At 35.2% G+C, this 22,656-nt stretch overlaps 3 protein-coding genes, 1 long non-coding RNA gene and 1 pseudogene across 6 annotated transcripts; 2 read left to right on the top strand and 3 right to left on the bottom strand.

Moving 5' to 3' along the window:
* The first annotated feature begins 125 nt into the window (after positions 1 to 125).
* LOC111486714 (NAC domain-containing protein 83-like) lies at positions 126 to 1,465 on the top strand. Its single transcript, XM_023133946.1, has 3 exons — positions 126 to 529; positions 655 to 920; positions 1,036 to 1,465. Exons 1-3 carry the CDS (start codon positions 343 to 345, stop codon positions 1,330 to 1,332), a joined length of 750 nt encoding a protein of 249 aa, XP_022989714.1. The 5' UTR covers positions 126 to 342; the 3' UTR covers positions 1,333 to 1,465.
* LOC111486744 lies at positions 456 to 3,250 on the bottom strand. The gene is made up of 3 exons (XR_002718925.1): positions 2,901 to 3,250; positions 2,679 to 2,713; positions 456 to 526 (listed from the first exon to the last, which is right to left on the bottom strand). It is a non-coding gene; the product is annotated as an uncharacterized LOC111486744 (long non-coding RNA).
* A 1,850-nt stretch (positions 3,251 to 5,100) lies between these two features.
* Positions 5,101 to 7,522, bottom strand: LOC111486587 (annotated as a pseudogene).
* Positions 7,523 to 10,991: 3,469 nt separating this feature from the next.
* Positions 10,992 to 14,541, bottom strand: LOC111486719 (V-type proton ATPase subunit E-like). 2 transcript variants are annotated; one of them, XM_023133952.1, is made up of 8 exons: positions 14,386 to 14,541; positions 14,132 to 14,305; positions 13,855 to 13,955; positions 13,495 to 13,651; positions 12,816 to 13,009; positions 11,983 to 12,082; positions 11,312 to 11,373; positions 10,992 to 11,165 (listed from the first exon to the last, which is right to left on the bottom strand). In XM_023133952.1, exons 2-7 carry the CDS (start codon positions 14,231 to 14,233, stop codon positions 11,338 to 11,340), a joined length of 690 nt encoding a protein of 229 aa, XP_022989720.1. In that variant the 5' UTR covers positions 14,234 to 14,305; positions 14,386 to 14,541; the 3' UTR covers positions 10,992 to 11,165; positions 11,312 to 11,337. The 2 variants fall into 2 exon arrangements, with proteins under 2 accessions (XP_022989720.1, XP_022989719.1); XM_023133951.1 differs by having other exon boundaries at positions 10,992 to 11,373.
* Positions 14,542 to 15,191: 650 nt separating this feature from the next.
* LOC111486699 (probable inactive shikimate kinase like 1, chloroplastic) lies at positions 15,192 to 19,305 on the top strand. 2 transcript variants are annotated; one of them, XM_023133927.1, is made up of 10 exons: positions 15,192 to 15,544; positions 16,031 to 16,077; positions 16,256 to 16,310; positions 16,383 to 16,455; positions 16,559 to 16,646; positions 16,943 to 17,025; positions 17,160 to 17,286; positions 18,101 to 18,179; positions 18,266 to 18,330; positions 18,961 to 19,305. In XM_023133927.1, exons 1-10 carry the CDS (start codon positions 15,313 to 15,315, stop codon positions 19,027 to 19,029), a joined length of 918 nt encoding a protein of 305 aa, XP_022989695.1. In that variant the 5' UTR covers positions 15,192 to 15,312; the 3' UTR covers positions 19,030 to 19,305. The 2 variants fall into 2 exon arrangements, with proteins under 2 accessions (XP_022989695.1, XP_022989694.1); XM_023133926.1 differs by having other exon boundaries at positions 16,383 to 16,467.
* The last annotated feature ends 3,351 nt before the right edge of the window (positions 19,306 to 22,656 follow it).

Raw genomic sequence — 22,656 nt, 5'->3', positions numbered from 1 at the left:
AAAAAAAAAAAAAAAAAAAAAAAAAAGAAAAAAAAAAACAGTTTCTGATTCCGAATTCTAGTCGGACTAGGATTTTTCCAACTTCTTACGTTCCATAAAACGCAACACAAGGAAAGATCCTTGTCTTTCTCACACACCACACCACTACCTCTCTCTCTCTCTATCTCAACCCTTCATCTCTTTCTCTCTCTTGTTCTTATTCTCTCTCCTGCAGTGCAGATTATTATAAAAACCAGAGCAAACCAATCCCACATGGGTTCTTCTTTCTTTTGCATTTATATTTCAGAGTTTCTTTGAAATCTAATCTTCATCATCAGAGAACAGAGGGTTTATTTTTTTGCAATGGAGAAGGCCTCAAACTTTGTCATTAATGGAGGCATGATGAGATTACCTGTTGGGTATCGATTTTGCCCCACAGATGAGGAGCTGGTCGAGCACTACTTGAAGAGGAAGGCGTTTGATTTACCTCTCCCTGCTTCTGTCATTCCTGACTTTGATGTCTTCCTCACAGATCCATCGGCCTTTCCTGGTAACACAACTATAACAATTCAGATTCAAATTCAAATTCAGCTCATTCCTGAGTTTCAATTTCTTAATTTCTATGAATTGATTGGATTTCGTGTTGTTCTTGATGTTCTTGTTGTTGGGTTTTAGGGGATTTTAAGGAAAAAAGATTCTTTTTTAGCAAACAGAGGAGTTTCTTGAGGAGAAATACTGGGTGTGGGATATGGAAGTCCACTGGGAAAGAGAAGTTGATTGTTAACCAGGGCATTAACAAGGTGGTTGGGCTGAGGAAATCTCTGGTTTTTTATGAGTCAAAAGTGTCTGAAAGAACAGCAACGACTCGGTGGGTCATGCATGAATATCGACTGCCACGCTCTGGCTCTGTCTCTGCAACAACAACTCCCAACTCAACACAGGTAACAGACAAGTTTGACCATGGACGTACTTGTGCCAAATTACAACACTGCCCTTCTTTACATCAAAAGAACTGATTCATTTCATACTTTGTTTTGTTTTGTTCCTAAAATGCAGCTGGAAATGGAGGATTGGGCTGTATATTCTTTGTTTCAGAATAGAAGAAGGCCTAAAAAGAAAGAGGGAAGGAAAGTGGCGCAGGGAAGTGTAATGGGTTTGTTGAGGATGGAGAATGGTGGGGAATTTTCTCAGCCTTGTTCTTCGTGTTCAAGTGGAGTCACTCAAGTCTCTTCAAATGGTACGGAAAGTACAGATCAGGAAGAGAGCAGTAGTGACTTAGGCTTAGGTTTAGGCTTAGGCTTAGGCTTAGGCTTTTCTTCTTCATATTATGAAGCTCACGTGAGAGGGGTGTGAATTGTGAGAGCTTCCCCACTCTCTAATGGCTGAAAAAAAGTTGAATTTGTTTCGTTTTTGGGTTACTTTGGGCTCTGTTTAAGCAACGAGATTGAGTCAAAAAGAGAAGAAAAAAGGGCAAATTTAACTACTACTCTACTCTACTCTTCCACAGAGAAAAAAAAAAAAAAAAGAAAGAAAGATGTTTCAACTTTTTGTGTGCCATGCTTCTGTAATCCAATCCTGCCGAATAATCATGGGGCCGAAGGGAGGAGGAATGTGGGGAACTTTTAATTTTTTTTTTTTTTTTTTTGGGTATTTAAGGTGTTTCATATCAAAAACTAGAAGTTAAGTCCAAACTATGGGGAAAATGAGACTTGTCATTCATACATGGTAGAAGATTGGGATTGGGATTGAGTCCTATATTTCATACTAATTTATGGAATAACCCTGAATTTATAAGTAAGTAATACACCAGATTTTTTTAGAGAAGCCCAAAGTAAAGTCACAAAAGTTTTACTCAAAGTAGAAGATATCATACCACTGTAGAAATCTGTGATTCTTAACGTAAAATAATAACAAAAACAAACTTAGCATCCATTACAGCAAGCAAAGTGTTTTTTATTTTTTTGGTATTCAATCCAATTGAACCGGCTAGAGGGAACCTTCAAGTGGGGCTGTTCTTAATGGCATCCATTGACATATGAACTCGATGCCCCATTAGTAAATTTAATGTCTTCTCAAATCCTCGAATCTCCAAGACTTCTTGTTATTTTAGATTTTTATTGATTGTTTAAAGAGAGAGATTCCCTCGTCTTCTTCAATGGCCGTAGTAGTTTAAATTATTAGATATAGGTTGGATGTGTTTTCTCCTAAAGAATGGCGCTTGTCTTAATGAGATGGCTGAGTACTCTTTTAAAATAAAAGTATAATGTTTTTTATTGGGAGGGAGGGAAGAACTTCAAAGCTTGGGGCAGCACAACGCATCCTCACGGTGAGCTACGAGTATGAGATTCCTTTTGTCTACTAGCAGAAGACCAGAGAAAACACAAATATCCAGAAACTAAAAAAATGAAAGAATAAAAAAGAAATTTCCTTATGCCCTTTCGAATTTTGTTCTGCTTCATTACTTCAAGAAATTGAATGTTTTTTACGGCAAAGACAAGCAAAAACGACGTCAGATTCCCTAAGCAGCAGAACAGTAAAGTGGAAGTCTAAAGAGAAATAGTTGAATGGTAAGCAAAAGTTGGTTTCTTGCAGCAGAGGTTTTAGAATCTTTGAAGAGATGATGATCTTATAAAAACGATGACAAAATTCTGCACGCCACAACATTGAAGAAGACAGATGAAGATGTAAAGAAATAAAACCTGTAAGTTCTGGTGCGCAAGCTCCTGAAGTGGACCTGTCATGTCAATTTCAGAAGAATTCATTAGCAAGTACGCGAGGCTCTGGTATTTTCCATGTGAATGCATATCTATTTAAAGCAGCAAGTAATGGCATTTCCCACAACTGTCAAGGCAATAATCTAGAACAAGATGAAAGAGAGAATTCAAATTAGTAAATGGTTCATAGGGAAAAGAAGATCTAACCCCATCAACCAATATTCAATTAATAATTGGTTTGTCGACGTTGCAGCTGATACACTACGCAATCCTTGGAAGTGATCAACCGTAAATCTCCCAAGCTTGTCTCGACTCTCAAACAGAGAGTTTTGCTTCAATTTGGGTTACTTCTTTTCATAAAGAGTACGTCTGAAATCCCATGCAGGAGCACCAGCAAGAGCAGCTGACACAAGAAACTTGGTGAATCCGCACGTCTTCAGGATAACTTTATTCTAGTTTGAAACATTAATAGAGTCCCTGAAGCGAACCAAGGAAAACTAAATGCACAAAAGAGAACTTTAAAAGAAATGACACGGTAATCTCATATATGACTGAGCAAGAAGCTTAAAATCATATACATATTTTGCGAGCAAACTTTTCAATGTGAGATCCCACATCAGTTGGAGAGGAAAACGAAATATTTTTTATGAGTGTGGAAATCTCTCCCTAGCATACACGTTTTAAAAACTTTGAGATAAGCTAAAAAATGACAATATCTGCTAGCAGTGGGCTTGGGTTGTTACACTTCATCTTCCAAATTCGAAGATAACTCCTGAACTCAAAATTTCAAAAGAATTCCCCTTAGCTCCGCATTATTTTGATTTTTACTTCTAGTAAATGTATAGAAAGATGGGAAAACACTCTAAAGGAGTTTTCTCCACCAAAGGACCCTCCAAAATTGATAGGAATCACGGATCTCCACAATAGTATGATATTGTCCATTTTGAGCTTAAAACTCTCGTGACTTTACTTTGAACTTTCTCAAAATGTCTCATACCAATGAAGATGTATTACTTATAAATCCATGATCATTTCCTAAATGAGTCAACGTGAACCTCCCTCCCAACAATCCTAAAGAGAAACCTCATCCTGGAACAGTCACCTCTTTTAAATATCAGCCTCTCCTCCAGCTCTTTGTATATAGTTTATATTTCCACAGGCTTTTTAGAGTTTCCATAATGAATTAAGCCACGAACCACCTGAGGGGATGACAGTCGATAGCCTCCATTACTTCTAATGATTTTATGTTGTAGTGCAGCTTCCAATGAAACTATTTCGTCACCATCGTAGCAATGTTACCAATTCCAAGACCCACCAAGAGAACATGAAGTGTACAGCCTTCCATTGAAGGACCTTCAAAAGGAAATTCCCCCACAATCTTCTCAATTATGTTAGCCACATCAACAGGGTTTTAAAGGCTGAAATAGTGAAATCTAACAAGTGGGAAGATAGAATGCACCAATTGAGAAAGCGAAAGTGTCTCCTTCCAGGATTCAAACTTTCTTCCCCTTTCGTAATTCATTTGGCACTCTTTCTACCCTCTGCTCTTAAAACAGTACATGTCGGCATTTCACAATAGAAAACCAAGTAGTTCAGAAGCCATGACTTAGAAGTAATAAAAAAAAGAGAAACAGCAATGTAGTAAAAGGAAATGGTTGCTACTATTGTCAAATGCAGCATCATCACGCAATTACACCAAGTGAATTGCGAACACTATTATCAACGACCTCGCAATTGTGGAGCAAAAAAATAAAACAGAGAGTTACCTCAAATTGCAAACATATTGAGTTATTTCAATCAAACGCTCAGGAATGCTATGAATAGAAACTATTTTCCATATCTAATTTTTATGCATCAAACAAATTGATTCACGGCACAATGTGCGAAGAACAGTTTGTCATATGTCTTATATGTTTCAACGGCACAAATAAAACTTTTCAAAGCACTATATACTACAAATATAAGAATAATGGAATCCCAAGAGATCGTTAATACTTAACAGTAAACCAACTTACAAGAGAAGACATGGATGGAGAAAGGAAATTCCCCTTTTATTTCATGGAACAAGAATCAGGTTTTCCTTGATGCATTTCCATTTCACATGTGCCTCGTGTTGGTATATTCATATTAAAGATCAAAGATGTAGAACAAATCTAAAGCTGTTCACCTGTCTATAAAAACATTGCATGAAGGTCATTGTAGCTTTGATAATCATTTCCAAGTTCGTGACAACCAAAAACAATCATATGGGTAATAAGCTTTTAAGAAAAATATTAGATTTAGAAATTATATCATGCACAATGCCTTGTGAACCTTGCTGAATTCTATTTAACAACATGCAGGAGAATAAGCTTTTGAGGAAAGAGTCACACACAGCCAATTTTGCTCTGCACGGTAGAATTGCTAATCAAATGAAACAAAACCTTAAGCTTATATGAAGAATCAGTTGATGGATAAATTGTTCAGAGTACCATCTTACAAACTTTTTTCAACCAACCAATTAAATGGAATTTTTCAATAACACAGCATGAGGAAACAACACTTACCGTAGATAAGCAGCTCTAGGTTTGTCTGTAGAATGATTGCATAAATTGATTGTTTTGACGACAATCTAGACTGTTCATCTAGAGATTTTATGGTCAACAATAATCCTTACAGGAGAAAAAACCATCTTTAAAATGATCAATCCTACTCAAATCTCTAACAGTAATTTCCCTTATAACAATCTGTGAGATCACCTTGATTGCAATTTGCAGCATGACATCTCGCGCTCACAAATTTTTCATTAAAACTATTGGTGACCCGTCTGGTGTGTCGAGTAGAGCAAATGCAATTGAGAAGCATCTGCTGCGGTATTAAAGAAACTCAATGTTGATATCCTTATCCATGTCATGAAGGGCCCAAGTTATGTCTGGTTTATATCCTTTCTTATCCATCTGCATCGTCAATGCATCAATCTTCCTCAAAATCTTCTTCATCCGGGGATGTGTATCAGTCGCTGAGAATACATGAGTCTGATGTTTGATTTCAACCCAACTATAGGCTGGGACCTTACTAACCCCTCGCTCCCTCATCACCTTCTTGATCTTTGAAACATTGTCCCACTGACCAGCTACAGCATAAATATTAGACAGGTTGATATAACGACCAGCATCTCGAAACTCTTCCATATTAAAAAGCTGATTCGCTGCTTACTTAGTCAACTTATGATTCTTATGACTTCTGCATGAGTTAAACCACATAATCTCATCAGACTCAAATGGCATTTGAGCCATCAACTTCTCAGCTTCATCAAATCCTCTATTTTGACACAATACATCAACCATTGATGCATATTGTTCCCTCTTTGGAGTGACTTCATAAATTTGAGCCATGGAATTGAAGTGCCAAAGAGCTTCTTCAACAAAACCAGTGACTGAATCATCTGCTGAAATGATATTTTGAGCATAAGCTGAGATTAAAGCACTACACGACACAGAATTTGATTGCTTCTTCCATCAACCCCTCATTTGAATAATCTGTCATTAAGGCACTGAAGGTCACTGTGTCTTAAATTATCATTTGCTTGGAGAGCTGGCAAGCTAAATAAAAGCAACAGGTTTTGCAATAAGCATCAACCAACGAGTTGCAAACCATGAGAGGTTGTTAGGAATCCCAACTCTCCATAATGGTATGATATTGTCCACTTTAAGCACAAACTCTCGTGGATTTGCTTTGGGCTTTTCCCCCAAAAAGTCTCATACCAATGGAGACTGAAGACGTATTCCTTACCTATACACTCATGATCATCCACTTAATTATTCAATGTGGGACTCACTCCCAACAATCCTCAACAGAGGTTGTACTCATATCCGAGTTTAATGACATGGGCATGGATTTGAATAATAAAATTCTTAGTTTCCAATTCACCACAACCTGATAACAAAGTCACTAATCTCATTATCTGGTTCGTTCCCTCCCCTTCTCATATCAGCATAAAGCCTACATGCTTCTTTAGATTGGTTAGATTGCAAACACCCACAAATCAGAATTGTCCATGACACTGCCCTACGTTCCACCATGCCATCAAACAACTCTCTAGCTTAAGATAAGTTGCCAAACTTAAGGTAACCAGAAATCATCACGATCAAGGAGATCGTGTTTTTGCAAGGCATTTTATCAAATACCTGATGTGCGTAGAAAATATCTCCTCTCCGTAGAAAGTTACTGACCTGGAAGTTAGAACGGCATATACTTTCATTGAAACCAGTCTTGACAATATGGGCATCAATAAGATGATCACCATCGAAGGATGGTGTTGAAGCTTTGAGAACTTCTTAGAACAAGATTTTTGAACTAAACTCGTTCTTAATGGTTTCATAGAAATTCAATTACCATTTAGCCAAAAAAAATTTGAAAAACCACATACACACATACACACACAAATTTATCTCCTACAATCAAACCGAACTTTACTAATTAATGGGTAATCTTATGGGGAAAAAAATCAAAGATGAATAGAGTTACATGATCTTCAGATTGCAATCCAGACGTCAATATTGCAAAAAACGGCGAGAAAGTGCTTCCAATCTGAAGATGTCTTCCTGCTACAGAGAGCATTGCCCAGTTGTTGAGGCTTCGACTCGTTCAAGTCGAGTGAATGATAATGGTAAAATCTTCTTATTCGCTATTGCCATCTTCAGAAAAAGATTAAAAAAGAGATTGATGATGAATGGAACAAGATTGAGCTTCTTCTGAGAAGTTGGAGTACAAAGGCGCGAAAACTTTCCTTGCTCCAATGGAAGAAAACGCGGGGGCGGGTTTCTTCAACTGTCTGGGCTGGGCTTGTACTTGTCCTACTATATGGGCCTCAGTTATGGCCCATATTATTTGGGCCTCAGTTATGGACCATATTATATGGGCTCAGTTATGGACCATATTATATGGGCTAATAAAATTCAAAATGGCCTGACGATTATAAAATATTAGATGAGTTAGTTGAATTTATTTATTTTTAAGAGTCAGAATAAATAATAACAAATTAATTATAAAATAAAATAAATTTATAGTAAATATATGTATACATAAGCGTATGGCAAGAAGAAAAAAAAAAAAAATAATTAACAGTAGACTCATGTGAACGGACTTAACTCACGAACCGCATGCCCAAATTCGTTCCAAAACCCCGACTTTTGAGGTTAAGGCCTGGGGCCCTACCTGGCCCTTCAACAAGCCTATATTGTCATCATGTCTCTGTTATGCTTGTCTCAACATATATCTTCAATACCCACTTTGCGTGGTGGTGTGTTGGATGATGCATCATTCTCCTCGATCGCATCATGACATTCTTCTATGTTGGCCCACATATGGTCGGATGGGGCGTCTCTTGAGGGACGCCCCTTTGCTTGTCATGGCGTGAGAGTCACAACCTACTCTCTTCATACTATGGTTGTGACATTCTCCTCCACTTAACTTAGTCATCGTCCTCGATGACTTACTCGAGGATCAAGATGGTTCAGTTCACAGGATGATTCAGTTCAAACAGAACTCATAAACCAACTTAATTTATAAACTTTTCCTCCACTTAACTTAGTCATCGTCCTCAATGACTTACTCGAGGATCAAGATGGTTCAGTTCACAGAATGATTCAGTTCAAACAGAACTCATAAACCAACTTAATTTATAAACTTTTTATTTATTAAGACAACTCAATCAAGTCATAATCAGGACGTAAATAGTACCATTTGGATTGGTTGATCAAATTCTTTTTAATCGTAAATAGTACCATTTGGATTGGTTGATCAAATTCTTTTTATTATTGGGTCGTTTGAACAGTCATTGGCATTTATGTGATTAAACCTTAAAAATTCTATTTATTAACTAATCAACTAATTTAACATTCACCCATTACAAAATACAAATATAAAAAATGTTGACATAAATTTTAAAATAACTACATAGTAAAGTAAATGAGATTATTCCAAAAATATTTATTCATTAAGTTATTCTATGAACTAGTGATAATGTTTTAATAGCTAATATTTTCGATCAATAATAAAACGACATTTAAACTATATTATAAAAACATTAAATATTTTCGATCAATAATAAAACGACATTTAAACTATATTATAAAAACATTACTACTGTATATCAACAAAAAAACTGCCAGGAATGTGAACATTATATTAATAATATAAGCATTATACCTTTTAAATATATATTTTCATCTATAATTTCATAAAATTGAGACTACGATATAAAATTCTTTTAACTTTTTGTTTTTATAGGTTGGTTTAAAGAAAAGGAATATTGCACACTTGCCACTTTATGTGGCTCTTGGAACATTCTTCAATTACTTTGTACCCATAACACCCACATCGTTTCATCTTGAATTTTTCTCTAAAAGTATCACCACGTAACCTTTGGATAATGAGGGAATCTTTGATGTTATTATGAGAAACCACCACCGGGAAATTGAACGTGTACCGTTCTAGAATTTTTTTTTTTTTTATTAATTTAGTCGTGAAAGATGTGGAAGAAAGTTCACATGGCAAAAAGGAACAAATATGCGTATAGATAATAATCTATCTCTTCGTTGCAACCGATACAAAGGGTTTTTCTCTTAGAGTCTTACAATTAGTTTCTACCCAAAATTCAGATTAAGATTCAAAATTCTGCTTTGGCACCTATGCGTCGTGACATTCCACATTCCCATGTGAAATGTTTATTCTCACGTTACTTACTCTCATGCATTCTAAGAGTGAAGACTTTCCTCAAAGACCAACACAAGTCCTTTCAGCATGTTTATTCTCACTCTCATGCATTCTAGAAAAATTCTCATGAGCTCACCTAACATATAATTATTCAAGTAAACTTAACTTTTTAACTTTGAAGTTCCTACCATTGAGCTGTTGAACCAAAAAGGAATATGCACCTTGTTGGTATGAGTAGTAATTTTCAATTCTTTAAAGTCTTTCTTAACTATCCTATTTTCAAGATCCCTCTCATTCGAATGTGGTTTCAATTCATTCATGTACCCCTATTTTACTCGGGTGTTACACGCCCACCATCTTTCGCCTTAATTTGTCCCCCACATCTTATTACAAGAGGTACCACTCTAATATCATTTGTAACGCCTCATACCCAGGATTCAGATCAAGATTCAAAATTCGGATTTGGCACTTGTGTACCCCAATATTCTCTTACATCCCCTGCAACATGGTCACTTTATTTACTCCTCACTTTTAAGAGTGAACAATACTTTAGACCAGCATGAGTTCTTTCAACATGGTTTATTCTCACTCACATATATCTTAAAATAATTTCCAAGAAGTTACCCAACTAGAATTACTTCAAACAAAACAAGCTTAACTTTGGAGTCCATACGATTGAGCCACCAAAAAGGAAAGTTCACCTTGTTAGTCCAGGCAGTGATTTCCAATTTCCAATTCTTTTAAGCTCCCTAATTATCCTATCCTCGAGACTCTCTTATTTGGATGGGATCTCAACTCATTCATGTATCACTTCTTTACTTGGGTGTCACAAGCTCCCTAATTATCCTATCCTCAAGATCTCTTTTAATTGGATGTGATCTCAACTCATTCATGAATCACTCCTTTACTCGGGTGTCACATGAATGGTAGAGAAGAAAAAGAAAAAAAAACCTGGAACATTTTACGGAATCTACACATGAAGATCAGCCTACAAAAGTGGTCAGGCAAAGCATCAAAGCTCAAGATAAGATGCTTTTATGGAAAAGACCACAAATTCTTATAACCTTGGCATTAGGCTTCAATGAAATTCCCTCATGAAGTGTCCTCCTTGTTGATATCTCGAATTTTCAAAAGGCTTGATAGTAAGATTCTTTCAACTTATATAATCATATATTCTATATTTGAACAGGAAAGAAATTCATAAATTATGGGACTGGTTGAATTACAACCATGAAAAATAAACTATAAACAATAGGTGAGATATCAAGAGGGATAATGCATATGTATGAGATTCAAGGTCATTACAGATCAAGTCCTGTCCCTATCTATCAAGGATGAACAATTTCTAAAATTACAGACCTCCCATGAAGAAAATAATTGAGGAAAAACTGGTTCTTTTGCCAAAAATAATTTTTAAGATCAACCAAGAATAATTTTCGTTCAAACAAGCTGGTATAACCTAATCCATCCAAAACTAAAGGTAAGGATATTTTCCGACTCATTAGTTGTAAAAAGTATCGTTCTAGAAAATGCATGATAAGATGAGGGAAATCAAATTAGGATAAACTATTATTCTTAACTATACCAACGAGGATCAAGACATAACTTGAAACAACAGCCTTTAGAAGAGAAATGTCATATTACATTATAAGGACAGTAGTCTGAATGATGTGCACATAAGAAAAGACTTAAAAACTAAAGGAAATATGAAGCTGGAATAATACTGATACCAGAAATACTATGGAGTCGATAGGGGGCACCAAACTCCCCGTAGAGCTGTGAATCAAACACCAAGAACAATAGTAACTATCAGATAAAGAAAATCAAAGAATGCAATACTTATTGATAAGCAACATTTGGGACACATATAATTCGCATTAAAAGACCAAATTTGGACTCATAAATTATTTCACAGGAAGCACCATGAAAGAGTCGAAAGCAGTACACATCATGCAGCAACTTGACTGAAAAGGCTTTTTCGGATCTGCCAATAAGAAATGCAGCTGTAAGTACTCTTAAATGTGAACGTTATGACAAAATGGAGAAACGAAATAATCATCGACAAGAATTGTTGGCCTGATATAGAACTTACACTTGGTGAGCTGGTGATAAAAGAAAGATAGAATGCAAACAGCCCAAAATACAGTATTTGTACAATTTTATTAAAAAAATTAATATTAACATCCCCGAATAAAGAATTTGCCTTTGAAAGCTAATATAAAGTAAAGGAATTGTGTCGTAGATAATATTAGGTTAGTAAAAGGTTACAGTGCGAACTCTTTATTGTCAAGCTAGGCTTAATTAACCATAATTTAACATTATGCATCCAGGGCAAAATTTGAGTAGTCAGTAAAGAATCACAAACAGTGCATGACCTGTTAACATTGGGTTTACTCCTTGTCATCAAGCAAAATAAATACATACATACATACATACATACATATATATATATATATATATATTATAAATGTAAATCTTTTTTCCTCTCTAAAAATGATACATGGCCTTGAGTTTTTCAGATACCCACAAGCATTTGGCAATGTAATTAGCATCCAATAATAGGTAGTAGGGTATAGTTGAGAAGAGAAACTACCTCAGGAAGCTTTTTACGGAACACGACATCCAACCTAGCATCAAGGGTGTTCTCACAAACAATCTTCCCATCTCGAGATGCCATTACTACACCTCCAGAACTGAACGATCAAAACTTGATATTAGAAGTGTTTACAGATATTTTCTTGACTTTTCTAAGAAAATTGGTGAGTACAGAACCAAAAGGCAAAAATCTTACAATACAAGGCTTCAAACAATTTCAAAGGGAACATTGTCGATTATATTCCTGTTGAATTTCCTACATTGCATTCTTGTATTTTGAGTTATATTAAGCACTCCCGTAGTTTGCAAAATGTACAACCTGAATCTTTCTATACATTAAGACAGCTAGTTTTTAATAGAATCAGCAAACATGGGCTTAAGTAGAATAGGTCAAGCGCACCATCTCCATCAAAGTTTTTTTTTTTTTTGGATAGGAAACAACAATCTCTATCGAAGCAACGGTAAACTTTATCAGAATGGTTTAATTCACAGACTTGGAAATAAAAAACATGGGCTGTTTAAAACTATTGTCTAAATAGAAGGGTACAATCTGCATATTGTACCGAGATGCAGGAGTAATTAGTTATCTTTCTTCTAAAAAAAGTATGTGCCCTCCCCCGGGGCAGGAGTAACTAGCTACCACCCTTGAAAAATACGATGCCTGGCAGGCAAAGTATGCAAAAGTTAATTTGCAATCTTAACACACAATTTTTCCAATGCTGGAATAAATTATAACCGTTTACGGAGAAAGACATCAACCACTGACAAAGTAATCAGAAGCAGGAACGTTGTAACAAATTAAATCCTACAAAAATGAAAAGGAAGGATTACCAAAAGAGACCGTGATGATGGTGATGGCTTGGACCAGGTGGAAGATGGACATGGTCAACAATGATCTCTGGCTCGTGAACTTCCGCTTTATTTGCATATTCATATGCTGCTGAACTCAGCACAGACTCCACCAAATGGAGGTCACTTTTGCGGCATCGCAACAAAACTGCTGGCTCTTTCAGTCGAAGCAAGCTCTATATAAAAAACAGACTTGAGGCAGTGGATTACACAACTAGTATATCTGTAAGCATATTTATCCCATAGCAACCATACAAACTCAAAATCTTAACAGGAAGATCAACCTCCACAATGCATTCTAAGCAGCAGCCATCAACAAAAAGATTGAGAAAAGAAAACTCAATCATCGTCTATCGGGTGATTTGTAATTCAATTTGATGCCTTACAAATAGATAATTTTATCCAACCAGAGTAATGCAAACCAGAGATTTATTCTGGATATTTAAAGTTCCTTTTTATCAAGCACAAATCTTTTGTGTGGAATTCTCTTTGGTGAACTTATAATCTCGTAAATAAACAACATTGAGTAGCTCTCACATTGAACTCTAAAGAACAATAACCAGCAAATAATCACACACGCAGCAAACTTTATGAATTATAATTTAACTACATCAAATAATAAGTAATTCTTTAATGTGGATGAGGTTTGGAATTTACTAACCTGAACAATGAGTTCCTTCAACAGATTTTTGTAGACATGTTCATTTCCGCTGACATTAAGAAGTTCTTTTGACGCTGCCTCTTTCATGGAGTTCACTACATCATCCTGTGCTTGCAGAACTTTGATCCGAGAAGCATTGAGCTGCATGGAGTACTCGCTGAAACAAAGCATCAATTACACGAAGATGTAATTCAGCAACTACATCCTCTTTAAATTATAACAAAAGGAAGATTGAAATAAATAAGGAAAAAGATCTTTCCAGCAATTGAAAATTGTGCACCATAACAGACCAAGCCACTGAGAAACATGAATAATGAAACTGTAATAAGCAGATTATGAGGAAAAAGTCCAAGTAATTACATCTTCTTCCGAATTTCAACTTGCTTCTCCTTCTTCTCGTACTCTTGCCTGATTTTCTTCTTCTCTGCCTCAACCAGCTGCAGCTTTTCAATATTGAATTCCTGCAAGAGGAAAAAAAAAAACAAAAATCCATTCCTTCTGTTCAATAGTCAATGTAGACAGACAAACACATACATAGCACATACGAAACCTAGAAATTCTTAAGTAAATCCGGCCATCCAGAAGCGGAAATGAATAGAAATCAAAGAAAATGGAGAAAATAAAGCGCCAAATATACTTCTTCAGCAGAAACAGAGATCTCGTTGGCCTTTTCCTCAGCTTCCTGGCGGATGAACCTCACCATCTGCTGGATCTGCTTGGAAACATCAGCGTCATTCATCTTGGCGATCCTTGAATCTAATCGGAGAAGATCCAATCGGTGCGATCCAAGCCCTTACAAATCCAAGTAAGCCTGGATAGAAAACAAAACCGTAGGATGCTTTGAGTAAAAACCAGTGAAAGATCGAGAGAAATGGATCAAGGACAACGTACCTAGAGAGATAGAAGAGCAAAAACGACGAGCGATGGGCGAAGGATGAGAGCAGGTACCACAGAAAGTGAAATAGATTGTCAGATTCGTAAGAGGAGGGCCCCGCTGATCGTTGGCAACGTGAGAGAGATTGGGACACGATCGCAAAGAACTATGACCGAACACGCAGGGAAAAAACTGATCGAGGGTCGCAATTTATCTCCAATTTAATACCAAATTATTATGGAAATATTATACATTTCTATACCTATATTGAATCCTATACTACGATCTAACAATCGTATAGTAGTAATTGATATATCAATTTTCAGAGTATATCAACCATAATTCTTATACTTTTAGCGTCGATCAACAATCCTTAGTCGATTATTGTTGGTGTCGATCAACGATTATTAGTCGTATTTTATTGTTGATGGTAAGTTAACATATTTATTCGTTTGATCCATTCTTAGAGAAATATCACAGGTAGATTTAAATATGCGACTAAAGTTTATCACTAATAAATTAATATTCTTCTTTAATAGACTTCAGTTACATTATCACGATAAATTTGGTATTTCTCGATAATACAATAGTGATATTAAAAAGAAATTTGTTACTTAAACATCATTATTATTCGTTATCATTGAATTCATTATTTTTTTATTTTTAATTTTTATTTAATTTAAAATTATGATTAAAATTCTAATAAATATTTTTCGGAGTTTATAATTAAAAATTATTATCTGTATTTAGGTGAGATTTTTAAATCCACATAATATATATATATATATATATATATATATATATATATATTATGAATATTTTTATTAATTGAACAATAATTAATGTGGAAAATGATATGGACTCGGGCCGGCGACTGTGGAGCTGGGAACTGGGAAGGATAAAGTGCTTTCTGTGGAGCGTTTTCTGTCCCCAGCGAGCTTCTCATGGCGATGAAAACCACCGTTTCTCCGCTTACTGATTTCCAATTCAATATCCACTTGCCAAAAATTCAACCAATGTCTCTGAATTCGAGCTACGCCTTGCCCCTGCCCTTCTCAGTTCGTTGTAATCAAAACCTCCCCCTTCATTTTCGCCGACGATTTCTGCACTCTTCTGTCATTCAGCGCCGTCGATCTCTGCCGTCGACTTGTTTCGTATCAGACGGAACTGCATACAGTGAGTTCAAGTTTTGAATTAATTTTCGTCCGTAGAGTAACTCTGTAATCTGTTTGTGCATCATTTTTTCTCACGACGACTCAATTTTTTCCGTAGTTCGATTACATCTATTGTTTCACCAAGGTGAATTTATAGAAATGGCTTTTGAATTTTCCTCTAGTGAACTATGATTCAGTTAATTGGTTTATGAATGTTGTCTCTGCTTTAGGATAGTGCAATTCATAGGTCGGTTAGTTCACTTGGAACTGGATTCTCTAGTATGCTAGAAATCATGATTGACAGATAAAAAAGAGCCTTAGTTAGTTTAATCCGAATACTGCTGCAAATCTGTGCAATTTAGTGAAACGCGCTTGTCTGAAGTTGGAGACTGGAGTTAAATTGATATCTAATTCAGCCAATCATTTTAAGAATAAGAATGTAAAGTATGAATTCTCTAGTTTGAGCTTCATCTCTCTTTACTCAGTGATTTATTTTGGCCTTTGTTAGATGTGGAGGCAAAGGCCACTACCGATGATCTGTCTCTTGAAGTGAAGGTTAGTGAACAGAAAGAATGGAGGAAACATAAGTTTTAAGCCTCAGAGAATCCATTTTTTTCTTAATTTTTGCTCTATTTAAGTCTTGTTTCGTGATGGTGCGATAAGATTGGTTTTAGTTGGCTTCATTTTTTTTGTAGCTTGAAGTGTTTATTTACACTGTTCAGTTTGAATTCAGAAGAAAGCAATGGATGTAGCTCCTGAATTGAAAGGAACTTCCATCTTTCTCGTGGGTAAGCATTGATCTTCTATTTTGGGGCAATTTATATTTATAACAAACTAATGTATGTAAAATTTTCATGTAGGGATCAACAGCTCCCTAAAAACTAAGTTGGGGAAACTCCTTGCTGATATGTTGAGATATTATTACTTTGACAGGTACTTCTTGAGGTACTTTTTTCTCATTTTGGCATGTGGTATTGCTCTCCTTCCTAACATTGCTAATTCTGAATTTCCATATGTCATATGCAAATGCATATAGTGATGGTTTGGTTGTGGAAGCTAGTGGTGGTGTGGCTGCTGCCAAACTTTATAAGGAGAGTGATGAAAATGGTTTTCGGGCATCCGAGGTAATTAACTCATGTTTATTGGTGATGCTTTGTTACATCCGCTCAGAAATTATTTGGTCAAAACTGGTGGTTTAGTAGTATCTTTATTGAGCTACATTTTTTTTTTCCTTTTCTTTTTCTTTTTCATTTTTGGTTACTGGTGGTTGGTTAATGAGTGTTCACTTGCCTGTGAAAACATTGAGGCTCATGTACTTGAGGACACTTATTGAACGTCCTTGGGTAATGCTTAACAAGACACTTTCTTTAAATTCTCTATAAAATCTAGTAACAGGTACCTGACATGCCATTTGTTGCAGACTGAAGTGTTAAAACAATTATCTTCAATGGGTCGACTAGTTGTTTGTGCTGGAAATGGTGCTGTTCGGAGCTCTACTAATCTGTATGAATGTTTAATGCTTAATTTTTCTGGTTTAGTTCACCCATTTTTCTATGAAACTTTTCTTTGTAGTTCCCTAAGGCAATTTTCAGTATTGTTATGTTCATGTTGACATTTGATAAACATTTTACATGCAGGGCGCTTTTGAGGCATGGCATAACGTTATGGATTGATATACCCCTACAGATAATAGCAGAGGAATTTGCTGAAGATCGTGGGCAACTTCCAGTATTTGATATATCTACTTCTGGATCTTATTCAGAGGTAATTAAGGGTTTGTTTGGACTTGAAAGTGGTTTGCGAAATAGTTTTACACCTTCTTTAACCCATTTTTGACAACTGTAAACTAGTGGTTTTCTAAAATTTCTATTTACAGAGTTATGAATTTGAATAGAAAACTAATTTAATTTTTTCCAAAATAACACGTCATCCATAAAAACAATTTTTAAAGAACAAGCGAGTGGAAACCTTCCCATAGTAGACGCGGTTTAAAGCCTTGAGGGAAAGTTCAAAGAGGACAATATCTACTAGTTGTGGGCCTAGGTCCTTACAAATGGTATCAGAGCCAAACACCGGACGATGTGTCGGCCTTCTCGCCCTTCCCCGAAGGGGGTAGACACGAGGCGGTGTGCCAGTAAGGACGCTGTCCCCAAAAGGGGGTGGATTTGGTGGGGTTTCACATCAAATTGGAGAAAAGAACGAGTGCCAGCGAGGACGCTGGGTCCCGAAGGGGGGTGGATTGTGATGTCCCACATTGGTTGGGGAGGAGAATAAAACACCCTTTATAAGGGAGTGGAAACCTTCCCCTAGCAGACGTGTCTTAAAGCCATGAGAGGAAGCTCGAAAGGGAAAGCCCAAAGAGAACAATATCTACTAGCGGTGAGCCTGGGTCGTTACAGAACAGCTATGCCAACATGTTTTCATGAAATTATTGTTCTAGAATCTTCTAAATCTGCTTGAATTTTCTACTTAGGTTTTGAATTCACCTTTCTTGGTGCTTTTTTTTCTTCTTTTTTTTTTCATGATTTGAAACCATAGAAATCTTTCATTCCTTTTGCTATTCTTGTGTATAACTCAGGTGCTGGGTCAAATAACTTCCCTATACCAAGAAATAAAAGTAGGATATGCCACGGCTGATGCTTCAATATCACTCCAAAGTATGTGATTCTGATCCTTCCCACACTTGCAATATGATCCAGGATTTCATGCATATTCTGGCTTCTAACATTTCCATGCCTCACAGAACTAGCAAGTACATTAGGATACGATGACTTCAATGCTGTTACAACCGAAGACATGGCTTTGGAGGTGTGAATCCTTGCACTACTTATACTTGCCCCCATTAACTACTGAGTTGGAATTGGAACCATAATTTTCATTAAAAAAAAAGTTTTACCTTCCAGCTTTATATACTATAATCTTGTTAGTTATGCGTTTAGTTTTTAAACTTTTATGTTTGTCTAAAATGCCCTTCCATTTTAAAAATGTAAAAAATTTAAAAATGTAAAAAAGAAGTGAGTTTTTAATATTGTGTCTTATATGTTACTAAAACATTAAAAAAAATTGTCTATTTGCTTGAATTTTATGTCTAGTAATATCTTAAGCAGGTTTGTAAATTAAAAAAAAAAAATACAAATACCTAGTATATACTTTTAAATTTAAAAAACCTATTGAACTCAAGTTAATAAACCTACTATTTAGCCTCGTATAAATAACCATTTGATTTTTTTTATTTTTGTTTTTGAAAACTATTCTTCTTTTAATCATTACCATAGTTTTCATATTGTTAACTAAATTCAAAAATACAAGATTAATTTTGGAATGTTAACTAAACTTCAACCTTAGAATTTATTTTGGTTCAAATTCCAGAGAATTTTGGAATGTTATAGCTACTCTAACCAGTAAGTTGCTCTGCATCAATGACTTATTATGTAACAGGCTCTGAAGGAGATAGAAAAGCTGATAAGAGTGAAGAAGATGATGGAAGCAGCAGCAAAACCTTTTTAATAAAAAATGCAGCTTGTCTTCTATGGTGTTCATATAAAACGATCAAGAGCCCCAATCAGGTAGCTTTTTTCCCATCTGGGGTAAGCCATTCTGGTCTGATAAGGATATATTTATAATAACCTTTCTCATGCTTGTTATTATCATATTGCAGTTTTCTCAAACTCCTTATTAATATTGTACTTGCAGAAAAAAATTTAGAAGTCCAAACTAGTGCACTGACTCGAAAATCGTATCTTATGAAAAATGGAACATGTTTACCTGATGATTTGTAACGCCCTAGATCTACTACTAGCAGATATTGTCCTCTTTGGGCTTTTCCTTTTAAGTTTTCCCTCAAGGCTTTAAAAACGCGTCTGCTAGGGGAAAGTTTCCACACCCTTATAAAGGGTGGTTTGTTCTTCTCCCCAACCGATGTGAGACATCACAATCCACCCCCTTTGGGGCCCAGCGTCTTCGCTGGCACTCTTTCCTTCCTTCAATCGATGTGGGACCGCCTCCAAATCTACCTCCCTTCGGGGCCAGCGTTCTTACTGACACACCGCCTCGTGTCTACCCCCCTTCAAGGAAAAGCGAGAGAAGGTTGGCACATCATCCGGTAACCTGGCTCTGATACCATTTGTAACACCCCAGATCACCGCTAGCAGATATTGTCCTCTTTGGGCTTCCCCTCAAGGTTTTAAAACGTGTATGATAGGGGAAGATTTTCACACCCTTATAACTAGTGGTTTGTTCTCTTCCCCAACCAATGTGGGACATCACATGATTTCTTGACTGAGTAGAATGAATTTTCTGATTAAGTTAAAAGGGAATAGAGGGACTTTTTTCTTTCTTTCTTTACCGAATGTAAATAGAGGGCAAAAATTTCCATGGAAGGTCTATCTTACTTAGAAAATTGTGTGTAGTACATATAATTCATTAGATTAGAGAATCAAAATCATGTGAATTATACGGTAAATTAGATAAATTATCGTATACGTGATAAAAATTAGGTTAAACGATTTGATAATATATGGGTAGGGAAAAATTTCTTGTAACTAAATGGATCCCTCCATCTCTTTGATAACTATTTTCTTCAAAAATTTGAGTTTTCTTTTATTATAGGTAAGCAAGAGAACATGAATCTCTTGAGATAATTTTGGCAAAGATGGGGATGGAGAAGTCATTCTTGTTCGTATCCTACATCTATTATGATATAGACAGAGTTTCAATTTGATTTCTAGAGTTCGAACATAATAAGACATATTTTACTAACTTGACAAAATTATGTTAAAATCAATTATTCTAGGTAAAAAAAAAACAGGAGAAACGAGATGAAAGTGAAAGTTTTACGCAGGTACCAGAAGAGTCGACTCCAAATCAAAGACGAAATGGGAATCAATTTAAAGCGGTACGAATCAAGTTGGAGTAGAAAGGGGTGAATTTAACAGTATAGTCAAATTCATGTTTTGTGTGTGCAATAGGACTATAAGATGAAGACAAAGCACATAAATAGGCCATGAGAGAGCCATTTGCATTAAAAGAAGCCAAACGGACTGTGGGAAGGCCAGGCCGCGGCAGCTTTTTGTTTCGTGAAAAAGAAAGAAGAGCAGTATAATGGATAGACAAAGGCATAGGGCACAGCCACAGCCACAGCTTTTGAACTTACATACGGGTTAGGACATGTCAAATATTACAAGTGGATGACATTGTCTTGCTCCTTGTCATGTCCATACTGGTGGAAAATTAATACTCGTGAACTTCAACTCTGGCAATCCAAATTCTAGTTGGTTGACTTATTCGAAAGTGAGAATAAAGTGGCGTACAATTTTATTGCGAGTCATACCAGTGTGTGGTTGTGACATAGCATCGAGGCCTTTGGAGTTTGGAGAAGGAAACCGTTTTAAATTGAGAATGAGAGAGGGAGCAGGAGGATATTTCTCATTGTTAACTAAACATGACCGATGACGAAAATTATATTTCCCATTCCTGTTTCACCAATATCCGCACCCGCCCTGCTCTGATATCCTACTTCATGCTTATTTTAATAACCATTGGCAGATATTGTGTTCTTTGAGTTTTCTCTTTCGGTCTTCTCCGAAAAGCTTTAAAATGCATTTGTTAAGGGAAGATTTTCACACCCTTCTAAAAGGAGTTTTGTTCCCCCCTCCCAACTAATGTGAGACATCACAGTTGAATACTATATGATATGATTTTTTACCAATTAAGTTGTAAAAACAATTTTTTTTCTCCATCCTGGCCCGTGTAGAGTGCACGTTTTAATTGTTTTATTGGTCACATGAATTCCAAATTTGTTAGACAGAGGCTCGAATCTTGGCCGACATTATAAATTATAGGATTTATAATTAATTAAAAATGTGAAAAGTATAATTTTCTTTTAATTTTTTTTTTTTTTTTTTTGGTTTACAATAATATATATAATAAATAAAGAAAAAGAGAAAATTATGATTGGAAGAAGGATAAAATTGATGGCTAATGTAATATGTCGACATTTCCCGTTACGTATTTATTTGCTATATACAATGCTCCGTTGTCAAATCACTTTTTTTAAATTTTATTTTTGGATGTAAGGGGTAAAAACGTAAATTAATTAATTAATTAATTATTCATACTTAAACATTTATAAAAAAAAAAATTATTTCTAATTTTTTTTTAAGAATTTATTCATATTTATAGAGAGACATTTGGATTAACGTTACAATATTCCATATCTCAATTTATGTTTAAAATTTTAAAGAATTTTTCGCTTTAATAATAATTATAAATTTAAATGAAAAATGAAGTAAAATATTGTAATATATATATATATATATATAAATATATGTCACAGATGAAATTTCAAATTGGTTAGTTAGATGGGTGACTGAGATCCTATGAATAGAGTTCACCATTCAATCCTCGATTAGGTTTGGATTGGATTTTCATTTGTTTTTTTTAATTATTTAAAAAAAAAATTAATTCTCCCAAACGTGTTATATTAATCAATAATGTCTCATAACATTCAAATATTATACCTTTAAATGCATTACTAAGATCGATTACAAAAGTCAAATATTTTTAATCTTTTAACGATCTTAAGAATCTTATTTTTTGGTCTGTCGAGTTTACCTAACCAAATTAAAATCTATTCTCGCGAATTGACCATTTTTTTTATTTTTTAAAAATCCAACCCAACAACCAGAAATAAAAAAAATCTAATTCAACCCAATTTCGCCCGATAATAATAGGTTTGTCAGATCATAAAACACCCTTATTAAAGTAATGGATGTACATGACATATCTCCTTAATTATAAGAAATTAATAACCATCAATTGAGAAAATAATACTCTACTTATCAAAGTTGACCATAAATTTGATTTGGATTGAATTAAATTCTCGATAACGATATTTAAAATTTATAGTTTATGAGATTCTTTCGTGTGTGTCTGCTTATTTGAATAGATAAAAAATCCCGGGTTGATATATTGCTTTTTTTTTTTTACTGTAATTTTTTAAATTCTTACAAGGGTAAAAAAAACTTATTTATTCACTATACAAGTTACGTCGATAACAGAAGTATGTGCGTATATGATTTGGAATTTTCTTTGGATCAATTCAAATTTCCAATTGAATTGGTTAAATTGATGACC

This window comes from Cucurbita maxima, unplaced genomic scaffold (assembly GCF_002738345.1).
Source record: "Cucurbita maxima cultivar Rimu unplaced genomic scaffold, Cmax_1.0 Cma_Scf00011, whole genome shotgun sequence".
Taxonomy (NCBI): Eukaryota; Viridiplantae; Streptophyta; class Magnoliopsida; order Cucurbitales; family Cucurbitaceae; genus Cucurbita; species Cucurbita maxima.
This window is presented reverse-complemented; position numbering and strand designations above follow the sequence as displayed.